This window comes from Nerophis lumbriciformis, linkage group LG21 (genome assembly GCF_033978685.3).
Source record: "Nerophis lumbriciformis linkage group LG21, RoL_Nlum_v2.1, whole genome shotgun sequence".
NCBI lineage: Eukaryota > Metazoa > Chordata > Actinopteri > Syngnathiformes > Syngnathidae > Nerophis > Nerophis lumbriciformis.
Window position 1 is genome coordinate 15,460,086 of NC_084568.2, and position 22,415 is coordinate 15,482,500.

At 38.9% G+C, this 22,415-nt stretch overlaps 1 protein-coding gene across 5 annotated transcripts in view; it reads left to right on the forward strand.

The window, feature by feature from the left end:
• cep192 (centrosomal protein 192) overlaps positions 1-22,415 on the forward strand; it is a 104,707-nt gene that overhangs the window by 41,398 nt on the left and 40,894 nt on the right. For all 5 annotated transcript variants that reach the window (XM_072915559.1, XM_061982844.1, XM_061982843.2 and 2 more), the window contains 12 exons: positions 777-1,149; positions 1,243-1,326; positions 1,394-1,502; positions 1,578-1,725; positions 3,119-3,743; positions 6,114-6,305; positions 9,272-9,420; positions 13,177-13,407; positions 18,201-18,326; positions 18,570-18,698; positions 18,783-18,846; positions 19,229-19,368. In XM_072915559.1, the coding sequence (XP_072771660.1) occupies positions 777-1,149; positions 1,243-1,326; positions 1,394-1,502; positions 1,578-1,725; positions 3,119-3,743; positions 6,114-6,305; positions 9,272-9,420; positions 13,177-13,407; positions 18,201-18,326; positions 18,570-18,698; positions 18,783-18,846; positions 19,229-19,368 (2,370 nt within the window). The remainder of the gene's footprint in view (positions 1-776; positions 1,150-1,242; positions 1,327-1,393; positions 1,503-1,577; positions 1,726-3,118; positions 3,744-6,113; positions 6,306-9,271; positions 9,421-13,176; positions 13,408-18,200; positions 18,327-18,569; positions 18,699-18,782; positions 18,847-19,228; positions 19,369-22,415) is intronic.

Here is a 22,415-nt window from a genome sequence, read left to right on the forward strand (position 1 = left end):
TTTGTATGTATATTTGAGCTCATTTAATTTCCTTTACCAATGTCCTATGTGTATTTAATTTATATTTGCATGTCTCATGACACATTATCTGTATGTAATATTGGCTGCATTCTGTTTTTGTGCTGTTATAGACCACAGCAAACGTTACCCAGCTTGCAAAGATTGTAATACCGTAAATCCATTAGAAGAAGACACATATCTATACTTTTGGCAATTCTAAGCCAGTAATTTCCAGGAGTTATCTCACCCTCTGAGAATCTTCCGTTTTACTAATGTTTTCTAATGTTGTAAAAATGTGTAGATTTACTGTTACTGTGTGTTACTGCTCCAAAGAAGAGTCCTCTTCTTCCTCCAAATATAATTCCAGAGCGACTCCCTCCTTTTTTCCAGGCTGGTTTTTTGGCTTTTGTGGTCAAAACTTGGTGAATGATGAGAAAAGAAACACATGCTAAAGCTTTGAGAAGTGGCGACCGTAGTGACATAGGGGGCTCCGCCTCTCCAAGCTTCCTTGTGTATTTTACTGCACAGGAAGTGATGTCATCAAAATGGCAGCACCATAAGGCTTCCGGTGGCAAACAAAATGAACGAACAAATCCAGCGTTCATACACGGAGACATGGTTAGCACACAGTGGCATATTTGGCGCGATCTAAAGGTTCTTAAACTGAAAAGTTCGCAAACCGAGGGATTTGTAAATCGAGGTTCCACTCTATCGAAATTAAGGCAATTTTGTTTTGTTTTGTGATTGACATGAACAACTCTGTCTTCTCTCCTCAGCTACTTCCTGATGTTTTGGACACTGTCCAGAAAAGTACTGCTGTGGGAGACATAAGTGCCTTGGACATGGAGAAATACTTGAAAAAGATGGACACATCTGAACAGACTGATACATCTATAGCACAGAGCAGCTTTGAGCTCAGCAACTGGGCTGAGAACCTAGAGGCATGTAGAAAGATGCAGGCAGGAAGTAGAGTGGCAGCATGTTCAGCCAATCCTTTGGAGAGTGAAAGTGGCCCAAGACAAGAGGAGACGGTTGCAAGAGAAGTGCCAACATTCAACAGTATATCTTACAGCATATGCCACACAAAGGAACACCAAGAACATGCTGCAGGTGGCAACACCAAGACTGAAACAGCAGAACAAAGTGAAAGTAAGCGAGAAGAGTTGAAACGAGCAGTGTCCCATGTTGACTGGTGTTCACAGACACAGCAAAGGAATGATGAAGGCCCATCTTCCTCCTCAGGGTGGAAGTCGAAGCAGACTGCTAATGGAACATCTGCAGTGCACGGGAGGGGGAACCAGCAGCAGCGTGTCACTCAGTCTGCAGGTAAGACAGATTGTGATTGGCAGCAACATTAGAAATACAATCACAAACTTAAATGTTTGTTTTTTAGAGCTGCCTGCTGAAGCTAATGTGGAAGAGACACAATGTAACTTCCGACCCTCCACCGCGCCTTTAACTCACTCTTCTCCGAGTCAGAGCTTCGCTCCTCAAGCTGATGGGTACTGTATCACTTCATTTCTCTGTACATTTATTCACGTCAGTCTCTACTCCTCTCCTAACTGTCTTGTTTACAGTATGGCATCACCTTCCTCCCCTGATGGCAAACGACCATGTCAAGACCTCTCTCCTGAATCCACATGCTCTAGCCCTAGTCTCAGCAGGCTCACATACATCTCAAGGAATGACGCCACCACTCTCGAACCCACACCACAAAACCACAAGGTGTGTGTGTGTGTGTGTGTGTGTGTGTGTGTGTGTGTGTGTGTGTGTGTGTGTGTGTGTGTGTGTGTGTGTGTGTGTGTGTGTGTGTGTGTGTGTGTGTGTGTGTGTGTGTGTGTGTGTGTGTGTATATATACACAAACAAACAATACAGTCAAACTCATAAATAATACGCAAAAATCAGCCAACAATGGAGCCATTGCGTGTCCATTCCGCCTATAAACATGCAAAAACCGCCATCAATGTTTTATATACACGCTTTAAGTATATATGTAATGTAGTAACAGGCACATGTAATATTTATTACATATAATACAGAACATTGTGATGTGTCTGTGAAATCAATACTAATCATTAGTATTAATTTCTACAAATGTTCCCTATTTCCTCCGAACAATAACAACAACACCACAAATCATGACAGACTTTAAGAGAGACACTGACTATTTTGAGACAAATTATTATCTAAAATCTTATATTTTTGAGCCTGAGTATACGGAGGATGAGCTGCAAGTTTTAGAAGCTAAGTGATAAGTAGATCCAGAAAGTAGCAGTATTGCTAAGCGCTAAACAAGAAATACATACTAAAACAATCACTGACTGTACAGCGTCTGCTCTCACTGGGATGCCGACTGATGGGATGTTTATATCCTCCCGTTTAGATGAAGAATCAATTATAATCCTTACACAGGTAAAAACAAAAAAAACACAATATACGAGTGTCTGTTCAAATCTTTCTCGCCATCTCTGGGTCTAAGTTAAATGTCTCAGTTTATTGCTACCACCTTCTTCTATCCAGTTGAGAGACTTTATTTTTAATCTAGAATGATATTTTACCAACACCGAAGCGATGCAGCAGCTCAATATGTCAATATAGCAGCAAAAGCGAGTTAGCCGAATGGATCACGGTGCTGCGTTAGCGCTTATAAAAACAATATGTAACAATTGGTTCATATACATGTCACGACATGTTATTGGAGTAAATTTGGGAGTTTTTTGGGATGTTTTTTAAAAGAGCTTTACGGGCACCATAGTGTTCTCTCATTAGCTGCATTGTTCGCCACCTCGTACTTGCCGTATTTTACGACTTAGAATGCATAGAAAAAGAAAAACTTGTCAAAAGATTATAAATGATAGGCAAAATTCCCCCCCAAAAAGTGCAGTTGCTCTTAATAGGGTGATTTATGCATACTGTATTATTCTTCAAGCTATGTTCAAATGATACACGTTGAGTGTGCATCACTTCAAAAGAAATGCAGTCGTTCTTGGGACAGTGCTAACGTTCCTCTGTTTTGCGGTAGAGGTAATATTATCTTAGAAATTTTAATGACACCTATTGTAAGATGCATATTTAAAATCTTTATGTTCATGTACTGATGGTTTTGTGTTTGAACAGAATAATTGTACCATGGCACTCAGCACCACCATCATCAGGTTCAGTCCAACCCCTCCTGTGGATTCAGATGCACCAAGGAACCAGGATATACCAGACCATTCTACAAAGCTCCACCAAGTTCCACCAAAGCACTGCAAAAGTCTGGAACAGCTGCCAGCCCAGTCTAGTAACAAGCCAGAACCGTTATGTGGTGCCACTGGTCTGAGCTGTACCCGCAGTCAGAGTGAATGTGGCTGTAGCTGTCCTGGCGTTAAACATCTTGGTGTGTGTGCAAGTTGCAGGCGACAAAACAACGTCCCTCAGCCCAATGTAAGGCAACTCACTAAAGTGGACTCCGGCTATTGCAGTCATTCTCACATTCCACAAACGAGCACCACAGCAAACCCGCAGACGTCTGAACGGTGGCGAGCTGTCAGCTCGGTGCCATCGCTATATCCTGGTGGATTTGAGTCCATTCCCAACTTGAAGTATCCTGGCTTGATGAACATGATGCACCAAGGAGATGCGCAGTCCCTCGTCAACTTCCAGCTAGCTCAGCAGTATTTAGGAAGTGATGCTGCAATAAACACTGGACTCTATGATGTGGGAGCCACAGGAAGCAGCCTATACAGGGTGTCTTCTTCAGGTAGGTTGTTCTTAAACTAAACCAAATGAAAAAAAAAAACAGTTTCTGTGCATTTTTTTATGACCCTCAAACCCCAATAGTCAATTTCATTTGTTGTATTTTCTATTTAGAAGTCATTTAAAGATTTGCTTCATGTAGAACTAGGCTGTCCATATGTTTCCACTGCATACTGAAAAATCAAAGTATTTGGGGGCCATTTTGTAAAACCAATACAATGTATAAATATTTCTAACCTTTAGGACTCCCTCCATGTTTGGTCCCAGGGTCCCAGTTGGGTCTCAATCAAATTTTTTTTTTTAAATAAATCGTATGTTGTTTTTTAATTTTTCTATTCAACGCTGAAGTCTCTAGATCCACTTAAAATCTATCCGTTGATTATAAGTTTTGCATTTTTTTTTTCATGTTTTTTTATTTCTCTTTTTTATAAAAAAAATCATTGTGTTTTCAAAGTGGAATTTCTGATGTGAAGTAATTGAAGCCTTTAATAGGTCAATAATGCATAACATTGATTTTTATCATTTATCATTTTCTAAGCAAAGACAGCTTTAAAGGGAAACTGCACTTTTTTGGAATGTTGCCTATCGTTCACAATCAATATTAAAGACATGACCACAGATGGATATATTTTTTTAATGCATTCTGAATATTAAATACATTTGATCAAAAGTCCGCTTACAATGGAGCATATGAGAGCCGTTCAATTCTGTCTATAGAGCCAAATGATCTAAGTATAAATGTAATGTAGTGAAGGGCACATTTACAATAATATTTACATATTTCAATCAATTTATGCATATTCGGCGCATTGATTTCAAAAACACATCACAACATTAGTTTTTTTGTTTTTTTTCTTCATTACTGATTTCTGCTCACTGCAGACTTCATGAAAGAAAACAAACATAACAAAACATCACTTACTGTATAAGGTCTGCTGTCATTAGTATGTCGACTGCTGGGATATTCAGTGGCCTAGTGGTTAGAGTGTCCGCCCTGAGATCGGTAGGTTGTGAGTTCAAACCCCGGCCGAGTCATACCAAAGACTATAAAAATGGGACCCATTACCTCCCTGCTTGGCACTCAGCATCAAGGGTTGGAATTGGGGGTTAAATCACCAAAATGATTCCCGGGCGCGGCCACCGCTGCTGCCCACTGCTCCCCTCACCTCCCAGGGGGTGATCAAGGGTGATGGGTCAAATGCAGAGAATAATCTCGCCACACCTAGTGTGTGTGTGACAATCATTGGTACTTTAACTTTTAACTTTATATTCCCATTTTGATGAAAAATGACTCATAATTCCTGCGAGGAAACGCGGTGGGGGTCGGGGAAGAACAAGCCCTTTTTGTGTCGTTTTCGCCAGTTCCAGGTCTTAAATTTAAGATGTAAAATAAACTTACAGGGAGCAGGGAAGCGAGGAAGCAGCAGACCACTCGATGATGTGAACACAGGGACACACCGAAGTGATCACGTCGCCCGCTATAAATAATTTGTGATAGCGCTTATAATAACAATATCACTAATACTTGGTTAATATTCAAGTCACAAAATGTAAAGGAAATATTGTTTGGCACTTCCTAAAAGGTTATTTATCTGATTTTATGTGCGGAGTAGTAGAGCTCTCATTGGCTCCGCTGTGAGCAGACATTTATTTACGTTTATTTAATATTTAGAATGCATTAAAAAAAATCCATCCGCTGTCATGTCTTTCTTAATGATTGTGGACAATAGACAAAATTCCAAAATAAGTGTAGTTCCCCTTTAAAGAAAAAAAACAACCTGCGTGGCAGTGTGTTATTCGAGTCAACTTTGCATTGCAACTTTACATTTCACCCCTTTGCTCTTTTATTCAATCTTTTTATGTGTGTTTTTAGAATTAGCCGCGGGCCATTAAAACATGAGCTGCGGGCCACACTTAGGACACCCCTGATGTATACCATAAATATACATTGTTTTATTAAACAAAGTAAACATAATCTAATTTAAATACATTCACTATTTATTAGGGATGTAAAAAAAATAATTTGGTGGCCAAAGATTCACAGCCCGGGTATTTATAATCTGTTCACAGTATCACATGTGGAGGAGTGATCACATTCATTAAATTAATTATAAATACATTTTTTGAATTTGTGGATTATTTTCTATTGTCTACTCTAATGAAAGTTAGTTACAGTCTACTCCGAGTTTGTATTGGTGTGGGAAATATCAGTCTCATCCCCCCCAAATTTAACTGTAGAGGAGCAATGGCATTATCAGCACTACGCTGCAAATACGTTTTTGCATCCCTGGCCCCCGTAGCTGTAAACCTGCATGAAAGACCTAATAGACCACCTTTCTGCTTTGTTTGTTAAATGTATGCTTACCTTTTGTAGGCGTGGCCAACAGCGAGCCAACAGTGAGGCAGGTCCCTCCCACAGCACAGCATTTGGGGCTAGTTTGTGCTCCTGGGTCTCATCACATTCCCCGATCCACGCTGAAACACCAGGACATGGAACTGATGGCAAAACTCTACAGTCAGTATGCTCCAGAACCACTGGTGGCAGGTGATCTAGATGAACTTAGAGGTTAGCTTTGTTTTTTTCTTATAAGATACTGTTTGATCGTTTCAATACATGTCAAACTTCAGAGTGATTTTTTTTTTTGGAATGAACGAATTAATTATATTTATATAATGCTTTTTCACAATTGTCTCAAAGTGCTTTACATTTGGAAACCTATACATTCAAGCTTTGGTGTTGGTAAGCGACATTTATACCAGTGTGTGGGGCACTGGGAGCGAGGTGGGTGAAGTGTCTTGCTCAAGGACACAACGGCAGTGACTAACCAGGAACCCTCAAGTTTCTGGACGGCCACTCCGCCTCCCAGTTTTTTTTTCAAAATATAAATATTAAATCTGATTAGTGTGCACTTGCCGCACACCTTATAATACTGTTGAACTTCAAGCTTTTACTTTAGTAATGTACTAAACCATAGAGCAGTGTTTGCCCTACATGCAGAATACACAGGGGGCGCAGCGCAGCCACCCGCAGTGTTTATTTGTGGCTGTCCACCACTACTAAATTTGTAACACCACAAATAAGATATGTACTGTATTTTCCGGACCACAGGTCACAGGTATATAAGCCACACCCACAAAATTTTTAGCCGCATCAAACTATAAGCTGCATTTATATACTAGTCCGTTGCGACATGAGTTATTTACACAGATTTTGTAAATGTTAATTTACATACTCTAATTGTTTCCAAACGGTGTCTATAACACGGCAGTAAAATGGCTGATCAAACAAAACAGAAGTCATTGTCATGGACCCGCTACCTTCGGAAGCTAGCTGTCCAATCAGCAAAACAGACTCTTTAACTCCACGGTGACGTTTTGGTGAATATACAAAGGAATTTGTGAAACTGAAACAATACAAAAAGAATGCCATTGTAATTTAATAATACTAACACAGCCACTCGTAAATATGTTGGCATATTAGCTAATACTAACAACGGTAGCTTCATTACATTACGAAAGCACGTACAAATATGCATGGAAATATACAGACTCATACAAACATCACACATGGGAGGGTTTAGTAAGTATAAAAAGCTTTAGTTATATTGTAAAACTTACAAACGTTACTTAGAGAGATGAACGAAGAATCCATACGAGTAGAACGCTATGGATGACTAGAAGACGGAACGGCACTTCTACTTCCGGTTGAAAGCCAGTCTAAAAAGAAGGGCACTGCAGCACCTGCAGTGAGCAAACTCGTCCAAAAGATGGTGCCATAGCACCAACAATACCACTCCTTTTCAGTGTATTTGCGTGTTTTATTTGAATTACGGCCGTCAGCGAGAAAAAGTCCATACATTAAAGTCGGGGCGGTACAGCTCGGTTGGTAGAGTGGCCGTGCCAGCAACTTGAGGGTTCCAGGTTCGATCCCCGCTTCTGCCAACCTAGTGACTGCCGTTGTGTCCTTGGGCAAGACACTTTACCCACCTGCTCCCAGTGCCACCCACACTGGTTTAAAAATGTAACTTAGATATTGGGTTTCACTATGTAAAGCGCTTTGAGTCACTAGAGAAAAGCGCTATATAAATATAATTCACTAAAGTCATAAAAAAGTAGCGGAATTTACAGTAGTTTGCCAGACAATAATAAGGCAAATCAGGAGGCATCATTGTTGACAATTTGTTAACAAGTGTCCAACGAATCTAGTGGAAACTTTAGGAGCCATTAAAACACGTGTTGTGCTGTTGTGACGTAAAAAGCTAAAGTGCCTTTGCCAATTATGTAAATTTGACATTTACATTAGAGTTTTTTTGATGTATATTGGTATCAGCCTTTTCAATCAATGTCAATCAATGTTTATTTATATAGCCCTAAATCACAAGTGTCTCAAAGGGCTGCACAAGCCACAACGACATCCTCGGTACAAAGCCCACATAAGGGCAAGGAAAAACTCACCCCAGTGGGACGTCGATTAATTTTTTTCAGTTTTGTAACAGCCTCTTTTTATTTACAACTACAACATAAGTACATCAACAGATACAACAATACACATACAGTATATAATATCAGTATTTAGTTTAAAAAAATAAATGCTGGTCTCCTACAGTATGTTTCCTCTGCTAACCTGTCAAAACTTAAAATTTTTGCGATGAAATCCAGTTTTTGTCCTTCTTTCCGGGCATCTTGCCGGCCCCGTTTTGTTTGTTTTCATGACCGTAGCAATGGAGTCCGTCAACAAGCCTCCGCCCGCAACACTCGTGTGAGTGTGGGTTCATTAAAGGAGCGCTGCAAGTTTCATGTTGCGTGATTCAGTCAAGTAACTATGCAACAGAGATAGATGGACATGAAGACAACAGAACACATCTCTTCCAAACGTTGTGTTAATATTTTGACAAATACGACATTATATAAGTAAAAAAAAAAAGCATGCAGCAGATTACATGCTCTCATACTTTCTATAACATCCAGGAAGAAATTATGTCTCAACTATAAGCTATGTAAAGGAGAACAGAATTGTTTGTTTATTTAAATGTTCGCTATATTTCAGGGTTCCTCACGAAGAAACCTTACAATGTATTAAATCCATAAACTGTTATAAAATTTTGTAACAGTGAGTATATGGCGAGTTATTGGGATGTAGAGAAATCCCATATTTTTTTCCATATATTAGCAATCGGCCCTCCACACATGATACACAGATCAAATGATAAATAGTTTTAAATATGCACAGTCAGAAATGACATGCTGCCATGTTAAGAGGATTAATAAGCTATTTAAGAATATTAAGTTGAATAAAGTAACAATGTATATGTTTTATATGATGGATGGTTGGAAAAGTTTAATAAAAGAACAGTGTAAATAAAATGTTTTATATGAGGTACATCTTTAAATGACTTCTGTCGTGGTCTGGTGCTGCATAAAAGACTTGACCTTTTTGTTTGGATTGGGCGTTTTGAACGTACAATGTTATGGAAACACTTTTACCACTCTAGGAGTATTTTACTCATCAAGTGTTATTTTTCTTGTCTGCAGTTCAAGTGGTGGTACCTGAGGAGCTGCAGTTCGCTAACGCTTGCTGTGTGGGCATCGCTTCACAGACCTCCCTCAGCCTCTTCAACCCCTCTGAAAGATGGCAGCAAGTGTCAATAACCGTTGCAAGTCTGGCCATTAATGGAGACAAGGTACTGTTAATGTGACTGCTTCGAGTCAAAAGACATCATTAAGTCGTCATATTATAAATAAACCTGAAGTTAAGGTGGTCTCAGGCACATTACAAATGCACACACCGATTTACACACAAAGTAGCAGAGTCATAAACTGACCGTAATGCAATCGCTCCTCGCAGGTTATTCGCGAAAGCGGCACGATTCATAATCTAAATGAAATACATAGACTCAAATAATCCAAATGTCAAACCCACTGCATGGAAACTCTCCCACGGCCACATTACAGCACAAGCACATAATTGTAATAATAAACACCTGCCATTCAATTCATGCCATCTTTCCTGAGTTATACTGGTACACACTTGTGCCTTTCATGGCAGAGAGGATGAGTTCGATTCCCTACCAGCCAATGTTTTGGAATTTTTCATATTCAATAAAGAAATGTCCAGCGAAAGCTAAAGTCTTTTCAGTATTTATTGAGCTCTCAAACATCAGGTTGCAGGGAAGCAAGTCTACGCTACTAATAGGAGGACGGAAAAGTCAGAGAGAGACAAAAACTGCCTGATCCTTACATTTTGCCTGATGGTGAAGAGAGAGGAGGAGTTGGGGCGAATTGCCAGTTTTTTGGGAAGGAAAAGGGAGGACAATGAGCAAAAGGCTGATTTTGAACAGGAATGTTTTGGTTAAACATTGGGAAAGGCAGTAATACAGCATCAATCACAAAATAAACCCATTTGGAGAGTAACCTTTGACCAAAAGACAAATTGCTTGTATTGTGACACTTGACCTCTTCTCGGAAGCGGAAAAAAATTGTTGGTCAACCAAACCAAGATGGCTGTTGTGCAGCAAGCAGCGCACAAATTATCTGCGTACACAAGGGGCCTGGATCTTCTTGCAAAAAGCAGATACGAGCAGAGAATCCAACTATGCAATGGGAATAGATCCCCATACTTTTAACCAAAAAAAGATTGGTCGAGTGATATCAAGGATTATCTGTCGGTGGAATTCCCAGACATATCGAACTATATTGTACTACGACGTCATTGTACACCACAAAACCGAGGAAAACTTAGAAAAGCATGGAGGTCTACAACTTCTTTGTGTGTGGCTGGGTCAAGGAAATAGGTATCAAGACCTTCCCGGATAAATATGCATTGTTTTTGCTCAAGCAAGGTTGCATTTCATGATTCAACTTTGCGTCTTTCGTCCATGTAAACAAACTAGCACCCGATAGTTCGACAACCGTGACTTCATTACCATTTAACAAGCTATCACTGAACCAACACTATATTTGATTTTTATGATATCATATGTACTCTGACACATTTGTGTACAAAATAAACAAGAGGGGAGACGTAGAAAGTGTATTGGAAATGTTCTAATCAAATAGTCAAACAAAATTGTCTTTTTTAGATTTATTTTAAAAGCTTGAGCATTTCAAAAGACACAGGTCACATTGGTACGGAAGGAATGCGCAATAGGAAGAGAGATGCGTTATTCTTTATACACTGAATACAAGGTGGGAGGGAGGGAGTAGGCTCAGTTTAGAGGGGGAGTGAGCATATGATGCAACAGCAGTGGAAAGTGCCTACACTGGGAACAATGATGCATTGTTTAATGATCAACGAGAAGGGAGAAGAGATACTTTCACAATGAATCAATGCGGACAAGGTCACATACGGGCCAGAATGTGCTTTCCGCACAGCACTATTGCAATTTACACAAAGGTACATAAATGTTTTCCAACACAAAAGTACTTTTCTTGACAAAGCATCATTGACTCTGATTTTCTTGTTTATGTTTGTTAAAAATATAATACAAATTACATCAAGATAACACTTGAAAGGGAAATAATAAACGTTAAAAGTATATCAAACAAATCTTCATGCGTTCTCCTACTCTGCTCCTTTTGTACTGGAGTGTATGCCACTTTTGTCGTCGTCTTTCGTAAAATCTTGCATTCTTCCGCACTTCTTGATTACCTCTCGACGAACTCTGAAGAAACGTTTATCCTTCTCGCAATTAGAACAGTTCGTACAGCCGAAAACAATGCAAGCATAAGGTGTTTTTCTTCAAGAAAGGCTAAATGACACCTACTACTCGTTAAGAAAAGACGCTACCTGACCACCACGCATATTCAATAAACCGGACGTGAACTCATTAAAATCCAAGCAATGCAATATAAATTAGTTTTTTTGGCATCACAACAGTCCTGTGCTCTTGGAAGGTTAGGGTTAGGATGCAGAAAGAACCAAGCAGAGCTACCTCCGCAGGGCCTGAGGAATTTAGTGGGAGGCTTTAAAAGAGTCATAACTTTTAGACACAGAATGCAGTAAAGAGAAGCAATACAACATAAATCACATGAGGACTGTTACTTTGATTAAAATAGATTACCGGTACTAAAATATTAGTTTTGCCACATCACCAAAAACAGCCAAAGGCATTCATAACTGAAAGTGGAGAAGACAAGTAAATAATTTGATCACTCCTCTTACAAGTAATTAATGGTAACTGCCACCATGCCCAAAGATAAATCCTCAGAAAGACTAAATAATACTGGAAACAATCCCCAAATTTTTAGATTGGAGTAAAATCTCAAAATAAAACGGATATTTTGGATGTAACATGAATGATAAATAATTTTGAATTCTTTGCTAAAAATATGGATGATATACCAATACTAAACTAAATATCGATACTGTTGATATTTGGATGGATCAGCCCTACTTAACATTGAAGCACGAGAACAGGAGTGTCCAAAATGTGTCCCAGAGGCCTTTTTCATCCTGCAACTAGTTTTTATTAGCACACATTCTGAAAGTGAAATTAATTCCTACTAATTAGGTGTATTCAATTTAACAATACCAACTTTTTGGTTTGTCACCTTTAAAACAAAAGCTAAGATAATGTTTTTTAGTGTAGCAAGCTTAGCCATTCCTTGTCCTCCAGTATTATCCTGCACTGATAATAATACTAAAATACAACGTTTAGTTGCTGCCGTGGAGGCGAGGATTAATAACTTAGTGTCTGGTTGGGCATGAGCTGTGCTGAGACGACACGTTTTTTGCAGCACGCTCTCTAATTCAAGCCGTTATTCTAGCCAGACACGCACTCTCCTGGTATTGACGGATCTCCTGCATGTGTTTTTGTACAACAAGAAATTTTATTCTGACTGCCTCAGCATGCATCCCTTTTGAGGGAATCTTTCACACGGCCACAATCTTTTGCCATGTAAACACTAGGACACAGCTGTGGTAGAGATCATTAATTGAAAAAGGCTAAAATTGGCATGATCCAAACCCAAGATCAGGATTGAGACATATCTTTAAGAAAACAATTTTTAAAAATTGTTTAGGATACAATAATTATAAAGCTAAAAACGGCATTTTCTATTTTTACCATTGATGTATGAAGAAATATGTGAATTACAAACAACTAGGAAAACAAAACTTATGCATCAATTAACAAAAAACTAAGCAAATGTACGGTATATATATTTCAATACATTTGCAAATATGAGAAAATATTTTTTGCCTGTTATTATGTCATGTTGTGTTTACAATCATTACATTTTTATGGCAATTTGGATTAGGGCTGTCACATAACAAAATGTGGGCAAAACAAAGTGAAGCACTTTATAGCTTAGCCAAGAACATCAAAACGGATATGGTCTTTTTGGACGTCATGATTCTGTAACCATTTCAGGAGATTGTGCATAAATGTCCTTAAAACATTGTAACAGTTTTTTGCCTTCTATGTCAATTTCTACAGGTGGATAGTTTGCCTTACCAATGGCTGATTGTCAAGAACAAGACAATCATTGGCCCAAAAAGTACAGAAGAACAAAAAGTGTTGTTCATTCCTCCAAAGGCTGGCATCTACCAGTGTGTCCTCAGTGTTTGCTCCTGGCCTGCGTCGGCTAACACACAAGTGGCTGCCAGGGCCACTTTGTTTGCCAGAAGGGTGGTGCTGGTTGCCATTGCACAGAATCCTTCCATAAAGGTGAGCCAAATATGCATTGTCTTCCACCTTAACCCATTCTACTAATTAGTATGAAAGATGTGTGATGCTATGTACTGTATCTTACATTTTCATATGATTAGTATTATTATTATTTTTTACATATTAGCCGCACCAGTCGTAGATAAATATATATGTTGTGATGTGAGTAATTTACACAGAAATATTTTGTAAATGTTTATTTACATCCTTGTTTTAGTGACTTTACTGAGGACTTTGTGAAACTGAAACAATACAAAAAGAATGCCATTGTAAGTTAATAATACTAATGCAGACAATCGTAAACGTGTTAGCATATTAGCTAATGCTAACAATGTTACCATAACACGTACAAATATGCATGAAAACACTCCTACAGACCACAGACGGGGGACGGTTTAGTAAGTAAGAATTGTTTTAGTTGTATTGTAAAACTTTGTTTGGAGTGATGAATGAAGAATCCAAACGAGTAGAAACGTAATGGCCGATTATAAGACGGAATGACACTTGTACTTCCGGTTCAAAGCTTTAAACAGCAGGAAACACTGTAGACATTTGCCCTGTAGCACCTGCAGTAAGCGAACGCATCCACAAGATAGAACCATAGCACAAACAATAACACACCATTTCATTGTCTTTGCATGTGTTTTATGGAAACTATTTGCATTATTGTCAGCGAAGAAAAATCCATAAATTAGCTGCACTGTTTTATAAAACACAGGGTTCAAAGCTTTGGAAAAAAGTAGCGGCTTATAGTACGGATTTTACGATAAATGCAGTATTATAGAGTCTTTTGCTAGCTTGTTTCCGATAGTGAAATTAAGAAACATTTAGTGCTGAAGCACATCATTGGACTTTATTGGACGTTCCAGTTCTTTCAACAACAGACACCTTTGTCCAAGCAACCGGACAGGCATTGATCAGACCCCGACCTTTGTCCTAGCTGTGCTTGCCTACGGATCTGCCCAAATGAGATATGAATAGTATCATGTTTCTGTTGTAAAAAATTGACAATAAAGAATCTTTGAAGTCCTTCAATTAGTTGCCAGTCAGTGGCGGAGGTAAGGACAGCAGACTTCTCCTGAGGTTGAGTGTTGGCTTCTCTCTTGTTCTCTGGAACCTGGTGGTCTTTGGCTTGTGTTCGCCTTTAATGGTGTTAAGTGGTCTAAGACCTATTAAATTCAGGCCTGGCATTGTTTTTTCATTTGTCACCCCAACTGAGCCATTCCTCATGTTATTTGATGGTTTTCTCATTGGATGCAGAATCTTTGAGTTTACATTCTGCACTTCCTGAGGCTCTTAACTGGCTGCCTGCCCTGTGATGAATGTGATGGAGATTCAGATCGTGAGAAGCAAAAATTGTCCACTACTTTTACTTTATTAAGCATTAGAGACCTTGATTCTACTAGCTTGAAGCTCATTCTTGCCCAGGTCATGAGCATCTTTAGGCCTAGGAAAACCCATCTACTGCATGGGACAGATGTGGTGGTGACAAACCTTGCAAAAGTGACGAATGATTTGCTGCTAATTATGGACGTTGATACATCATATATATTGCTAATGGTTGATGTCAGCGCTGCCTTCGATAACGTTAATCATAAGATTCTTTAAGATCGCATCAAATCACGTATCGGTGTGTCAGATTTACCATTTTCTTGGTTAACCTCCGATCTCACTGAACGGATGCACTGTGTATCACATAACAATGTGGTTTCTGAGTACGTCAAGGTCACCTGCAGCGTACCGCAAAGATCGGTTCTTGACCCTGTAGTCTTTAGTACCTAGATCCTGCCTCTAGGCGACATCATACGCAAATATGATGTTGGCTTTCACTGTTATGCTGATGACACCCAATTCACATGCCCTTAAAGCTCACCAACTATGGAACAAACTGGACTTACAACACAAGCAATGCCAAACTATTAATCGATTTAAACTATTATACAAACATCAGGTCTGGTTCAAATATAGAGATGAGGGTCTTTAATTTGACTCTGTGTTAACATGTGCTCAATGTTTACTTACCATTATTGCTATGTTGTCTATTACCATTGTTGGTATTTTGTCTATTACCATTGATGGCATATTCATTCTTCCTGCATTGTTGATACAAATTATTGTTACAGTGTAATAATTATTGTTACCTATGGTAATGCCACTATGATACAACATTTGCATAATCATTAAACAAAGTAACAGTGAAACTCAATGGAATAATCACTGAATGGAGAACTGGGGGTGGGATTAAATAAATTATCTTCTTCCCACTCCCTTTCTGGCAAAACTGGACAATCATGCATTACATACTGTACATTACCTTTTGCACTATATTAATGTATATTAGTTTATATTATTATGTGTTGTCAACTTTGTACTTTTTTTATGTCCATCCATCCATCCATCCATTTTCTACCGCTTATTTCCTTTGGGGTCGCGGGGGGCGCTGGAGCCTATGTCAGCTACAATCGGGCGGAAGGCGGGGTACACCCTGGACAAGTCGCCACCTCATCGCAGGGCCAACACAGATAGACAGACAACATTCACACTCACATTCACACACTAGGGCCAATTTAGTGTTGCCATTGCCTGAAATAAATGAATAAAATGGAAAAAAAACATGCCAGATTGTAGTCATCCAGAGGCGTGTCTTAATGAAATTAAACAGCAACTTTTTACATCCTAACTTTAAAAAAGGGGATGTTGATTATCAGGCTTGCGAGACACGAGCAATTGTTGAAGGATACCACATTGAAGTTTGACAATAAAACAGTTGTCCAAAGCAACTCGGCATTATCTTTGACCCAACTCTCTCATTTGAGTTACACATAAAAAGTGTTACTAAAACAGCCTTCTTTTATCTCAGTAATGTCGCTAAAATGTGTCCCGTTTTGTCCATCACTGACGCTGAGATCATTATACATGCATTCGTTATGTCTGGTCTTGATTACTGTAACCTATTATTTTTGGATCTTCCTTTGTCCAGCATTAAAAGATTACAATTGGTACAAAATGCAGCTGCTAGACTCTTGACTAGCACAAGAAAGTTGTATCATATTACGCCTATACTGGCCCCCCTGCACTGGCTCCTAGTACACTTAAAGTGCGGCTTTAAGGTTTTATTACTTAAAAAATTAAACGGTTTGGCACCATCTTATCTTGCTGATTGTATAGTACTCCACGTTCCATCCAGTAATCTACAATCCAAGAACAGCGGCTTATTAGTAATTGCCAGAGCCCAAAAATGTTGGCAGGCTCTAGAGCAGGGGTGTCAAACTAATTTAACCTTAGGGGCCACATGGAGGAAAATCTATTCCCAAATGGGCCACAATGGTAAAATCATGGCATGATAACTTAAAAATAAAGACAAATTCAGGTTGTTTTCTTTGTTTTACTTTGGCCAATTCCTTATTACAGTTATTGATTAGTAAAGAGATATATTATTAGACGTTACACTAATTTGTCTTGATAAACAAAAAAAATCATTAGATATATCCCTGTTTAGACCAGTTGATCTGCCGCTTTTCTGCACAATCCACTCTGTCCTGCCTGGAGTGGATACCAGGTGGCCACACTTAATTTCTGAAGAGGTACCAGTCTGGAGGAGGTGTGAGTTGACTTGAATTGAGACCCAAGATTGACCACTTGTTGGACCACGCTTACGTGCACAGCTATAAACATTTGGATAAGTATGGAAGATATACTCTCCCCGGGACTTTCTGTTGGTTTCCCAAAGGACTGGACTCTGAGTTTATCAATTTAACAACTAAGGAATTTAAATATAGCAATTTAGCAATTAGATAACCGTAGTACCGTACCCTTTTGACATCCATTGCATCTGGTCACCATGGAAGGGGAGTCCCTACATCTGTGATCCCTTCTCAAGGTTCTTATTTTCACTTATCTGTTTTTTTTAAGCTTTTCCTTGCTTGAATGGAGATTCAGATAAGGGGATGCTATTTCAGTTTGTGAAGCCCTTTGAGGTACTTGTGTTTCAGGGTTTTACAAAGTTTGATTGATTGATTAACAGTCAATTACTGTTACTGTGGGCTGACATACTCTTGATTTTGTCAATATCTCTGCTGACTTGACTATCATGTTCATGACAAAGGCAAAATGTATGATTAAACAGTGCTGGCTGATTTGCGTGCGGGTCTGATGTACCTGACCCAGCAGTGACTCTGAAATGAAACTGATATAAATGCAGAATAGGGTCTGTGACTGCTGGAGTCATCAACATGGCAGTGTGTTCTACTGACCCCGGTCCTCTGCACAGGGGCATTGATGTAGCTGATTTTCAGAAGGAACACAGTTTGTCGGCAAAAGGAAATCTTGCCCTTGACACACCCTCAAGATCTTACAAAGGTGTTGCTTTCTGCGCTTGCACACAGTGGACAGAAAGAACACTGCTGTCTGGGACTGAAGTTGTTCTGGTTCCCTTTAAAACCTCCTGAGGTTGAGGGGGTAGCATTGAGATTTGAGTAGCCATTTCAATTTCATATTAAAATTGTGTAAGTTTTAGAGTGTATTATGCTTGTGTGGATGCTAGATGGAGTGTGTGGAGGGCTTATACAGATATTAGATGCATAAAATAATAAAATATTCTAAAAAAAAAAAAATTGTCTCACTTGCCTGGTGGTAACTGAATTCCCACAAGGAATCTAAAACATTTGAACACTTTTAAAGTCTTTTTACGAAGGAAATCTATTTTCAAATTTGTGTACCGGTAATTAAGTTCAATAATGTGACCTATATTTTCATCAGTGACTTATACATTGTAAATTCATTTCTGTCCACAGGTTGAAGGAGGCAAATCAGGATGTTTGAATTTTGGTGATCTACCAGAAGGTAGTTCCGCATCACTTCCTCTGAAAGTCATTAATACTACTGGCGCCACAGTGCCCATCAGGCTGGTCATCAATGCTGTGAGTCCACACACACACACACACACACACACACACACACACACACACACACACACACACACACACACACACACACACACACACACACACACACACACACACACACACACACACATTCCCATAGCTGAAAGGCTACAGCCAAAGGATATCAGCGTGTGAGTGAAGATTGAACGTCTGTGGTGTGACTTCAGTAAAAATGTTGCAAACTGAGTAATCATTTGCCATCTCCATGAATTTGTTCAGACGGCCGCATCTTGGCGCTGCTTTACATTATCAAAGCAACCTGTTCCCTTGGCATCTGAGGCAGCACACAGGCCAACACAGACCTCTCCTTCCGTGCTCAATCATGTCATGCATGCCAGCCATGGAGACGTGAGTGCTTTTCTTGCTTAATCAGCATGAATCTTTCAGTTCATGCAGTGTTATAAAGAGAACTCTCTCAATTTTTGGTTGTAGAATCCAGAATGTTTCGTGGTTTGGGTTCACTTCAAGGCCTGGCAAAAGTATGCTACCTCATCAGGTACTCATTATTTATGGGACATTAGTATATTTGTACATGTGTTCATATTGTGTTACTGCTAACAAGGTGGGAGGTCTGCCTCCCTTTGGAGACACCAGACAACTTCAGGCCAGGCACAGCAGCTAAAAAAAAACAAGTTTGTCATCTTTCAGGATCTTTGGGAATGCGTAAAATGTTTTCTTCTTCACATCTTTTAATTTGTTTTGGCATATTGGCACACAAGGTCTGTCTTATTATAGTTTGATCAACTGAGAAAAACACTGACACACTAACTCACCTTTTTTCTGCCATTATGTCGTCGTTTTGATTCCATGTGTTGGTGCTTAATATGTCTCCTTCTATCACATATCTTACCATCCACAACCCTGTTTGTGCTCTTCAGGGGGGCTGGGTCCACCTGATGAACACAGTGCCCGCATAGATATTGAAATGGACTCACCTGGTGCCGGTCATCTGATCCAGAGTGTTCCCATCAGAGCTCGCTCTGGAACTGCTAATGTGCATGCACCAAAAGATCTGCAGGTACAGTAGTCAAGATAGGTTATGTGTTTGAAAAAACATCCATCTCTAAATCGTCATTGAGCTTATTACTCTAGAAAGAACATGAAGACCTTCAAGTTGATGATATTCAACTGGCTACTTTAGGATTAGTAGTGCTGCTCGCAGGCTTGTGCAACATTTCTATTTGGTATTTAAATTCTTTGGAAAAATTTGCTAAAACTCTTCGTGAGTTCAATGAAATTCATTGCACCTCAGAAAAATTCCTCTTAGCCAAGAAACCGGAAGAATTGTTAAGTTTAACAAAGGTTTTGGCTTAAAGGGGACCTATTTTGCAAATCCAACTTTTCTTACCTATTAGTACCAGTTCTTGTGTATATGGGATACGTCCAGAAAATGTGAAATCAAACCATTTAGTCATTGCCGAGATATTTATAAAAAATATCTTGCCTTCCTTCATACTTCCTTCAAATGAACCATTTGGATTTTTTTGATTATTGACATTTTTCCTAAGGTGTGACGTCATTGTTTATCTCAATATGTGTTAGAGATTTAACTGAGAGCTTTGCACGAGTCTGCCATTTTTATTCAGTCGTAGTCCAAAGTTGTAGTAATAAGTTCCTTCTTTTTCTCTATGCTCTTGTTATGGGGTAGACTGGCTCGTACATGCACACGCATCCTCTGCTGTTGCCATTTCTGATACAAAGTAGCGTATAGTTCAAATGTATATCTGTCAGTAGACTCCATGCGGAAGCACTAAAATCTGAATAGATTGTCAGAAAGCGGCTTGAAGATGGTCTGTAAAACAAATGGCCCTTTTCCGTAAACCTCTAGTTCCTAGAACTAAAGGTTCCTGTAGAAGTGTGTGATTTGTGTTTCCACTGCCCTTCAGAGTTCAGGTAGTTTATACAAATCAGGCTGATGACGTATGGAGGAGTGGTTTAGTATATTTCTACACGATACCATGTAAATAAACAGACACTATTACGTCACAGTTCTTTTACTACAAAGTAGGTAAACAAAATACAAAGCAATAAAATACAAAACAAGATGATATATATAATAAAGTCTACCGAATTGTTCATAAAAAGTCAAGCTTTTGTCCGCAATGTCCAACAGTCAGAAAGTCGTCCTTTCAGTAAATGATGAATTCATGAGACAGGTGTTTTTTTGTGGTCCATTTCAGCTGTAAATAACAAAATATAAATAATAAATATCAGTGTTTATCTGTAAATAACAATATATAAATAATACATTTCAGTGTGTATCTGTAGCCAACAACACCAAGCTTGTTAGCATTAGCATTCGGTTCACTCGGAGTGAGGCTAATAACTACACAAAGTAAATAGTTAATATTTGATGTTATTTACCTTCGTTCACTCGTGTACTTCCACTCGTGTACTGCCTCCTTTATTTCATATTTAGCCAACAAACTCGGAGTACTAAGCAGCTGAGGTCGTTGCTTCGAGTCTGACTTCATACTCTACCGTAAGTTTGTTTAAAAGAGTCCACTTCTCGTACCTTCGCGTATCAAAATGAAGTTTGTTAAGAAATAGCATTAGACTGCATAGATAGAGTTTAAAGACTACGGCTGAGTAAAAACACGACAAGACGGGTCCACTGATCAGCGTTCTTCAGCACAAAGATGCCCCATAAAAGATGCTTCAAGTTGAAAGTTCCTTTTGTTCTTCTTTCTCTTCGTTGAAATAGAAAAACACAAGAAATGAGAAGTAAACAAGTGGTCATCGCATAACTTTACTCCGCAATGGCAGTCGTCTGTTTGAAAAATAAGTTTTAGGAATGACCCCAAAGGTGTTCAACCAATCGGCGTTCGACAGCACAGCCCACCCCCGAAAAGGTTCAGGGTAGCTTTGATAAGTCCCACCTAGCTAGGAGGAAGTCTGAATGGTTCCTGAAGAACTAAATCTACCTTGCTAGTTTTTGGTGGAAATACAGGGGGAACTTTACTTACCCGTAAGTGTGAAAGTTCCTGAAAAAGTTCCTGCCGTGGAAAAGGGCCTATAGTCGATGCAAAATGTTGACCAAAGAACCACCATTATATGTTATGTAGACCGTAAGGAAGTGTTTTAAATGTAAAACAAATCATACTATGACCCCTTTAAAATATCGAAAATACTAAACACAAATTTTAGAACTTGGATAAAGTAAAACATCCTTGAAAATAATATTTCCACCATTTGAACCATGATTTGAAAGTTATAAGACACCAAATTAAATAATATGTTTCTTTGAAGATGTTTTTATTCTTTATTGTGGATGAACTGTGTTTAAAATGTATACAGGAGGTTCGTAGGAGTAATATTTCTATGAAATAGGTTTAACTGTCATGTATGCACAATTCTGGACTACAGTAAAATTGTCAATTGGAATTTCAATTCTACTTCCTGTTTGCAATCTCATATCAAATTCATGGGACTGAATTGCACTTTAGAAGACATTCTCATTCAATTTGGAATTTAGCACAAGCCTGCGACACAAAATTTTTGTGGCCCGCCCTCGGCATATAGTAACAATAATTGAATGGATTATTAGAGAGATATGCTGTAGATTGTGATTCAAAAAGAATACGCCAAAATTATCACTCTATTTAAAAAAACCTAGCTTGAACACGTATTGTAGATATTACACCACAGCTGTTCAATCTTCACTCACATGTGTTGTAGATAACTTCGAGTATTTATTTCATGCTTTACAAGTGCTCAATATGGCAGCACGGACAACATCAAGACGATATGAGAATTCCTCCCAAACACGTCCCAGGATGTTGCGATCCACCGTGTTGATTTCTGCTGTTATTCGCCATTTTGAGGGTAAATGAACACGTGGTCTTCCTACAATTGAACGGCGCCAAAAGGATTACAATAAAAGTTGGATAACTCCTGTATCAAATGACCATTGATTGTCGATTACAATGCTCCAGAACTGAATAAATGCGAGATGATTTTGGCATATTCTTTTTGAATCACCCTGTATTAGACATTGCACTATTTTTTTTTGTTCAGATAGGTACAGCATATATTGACATACAGTTGGGTCTGCATTCATTTTAG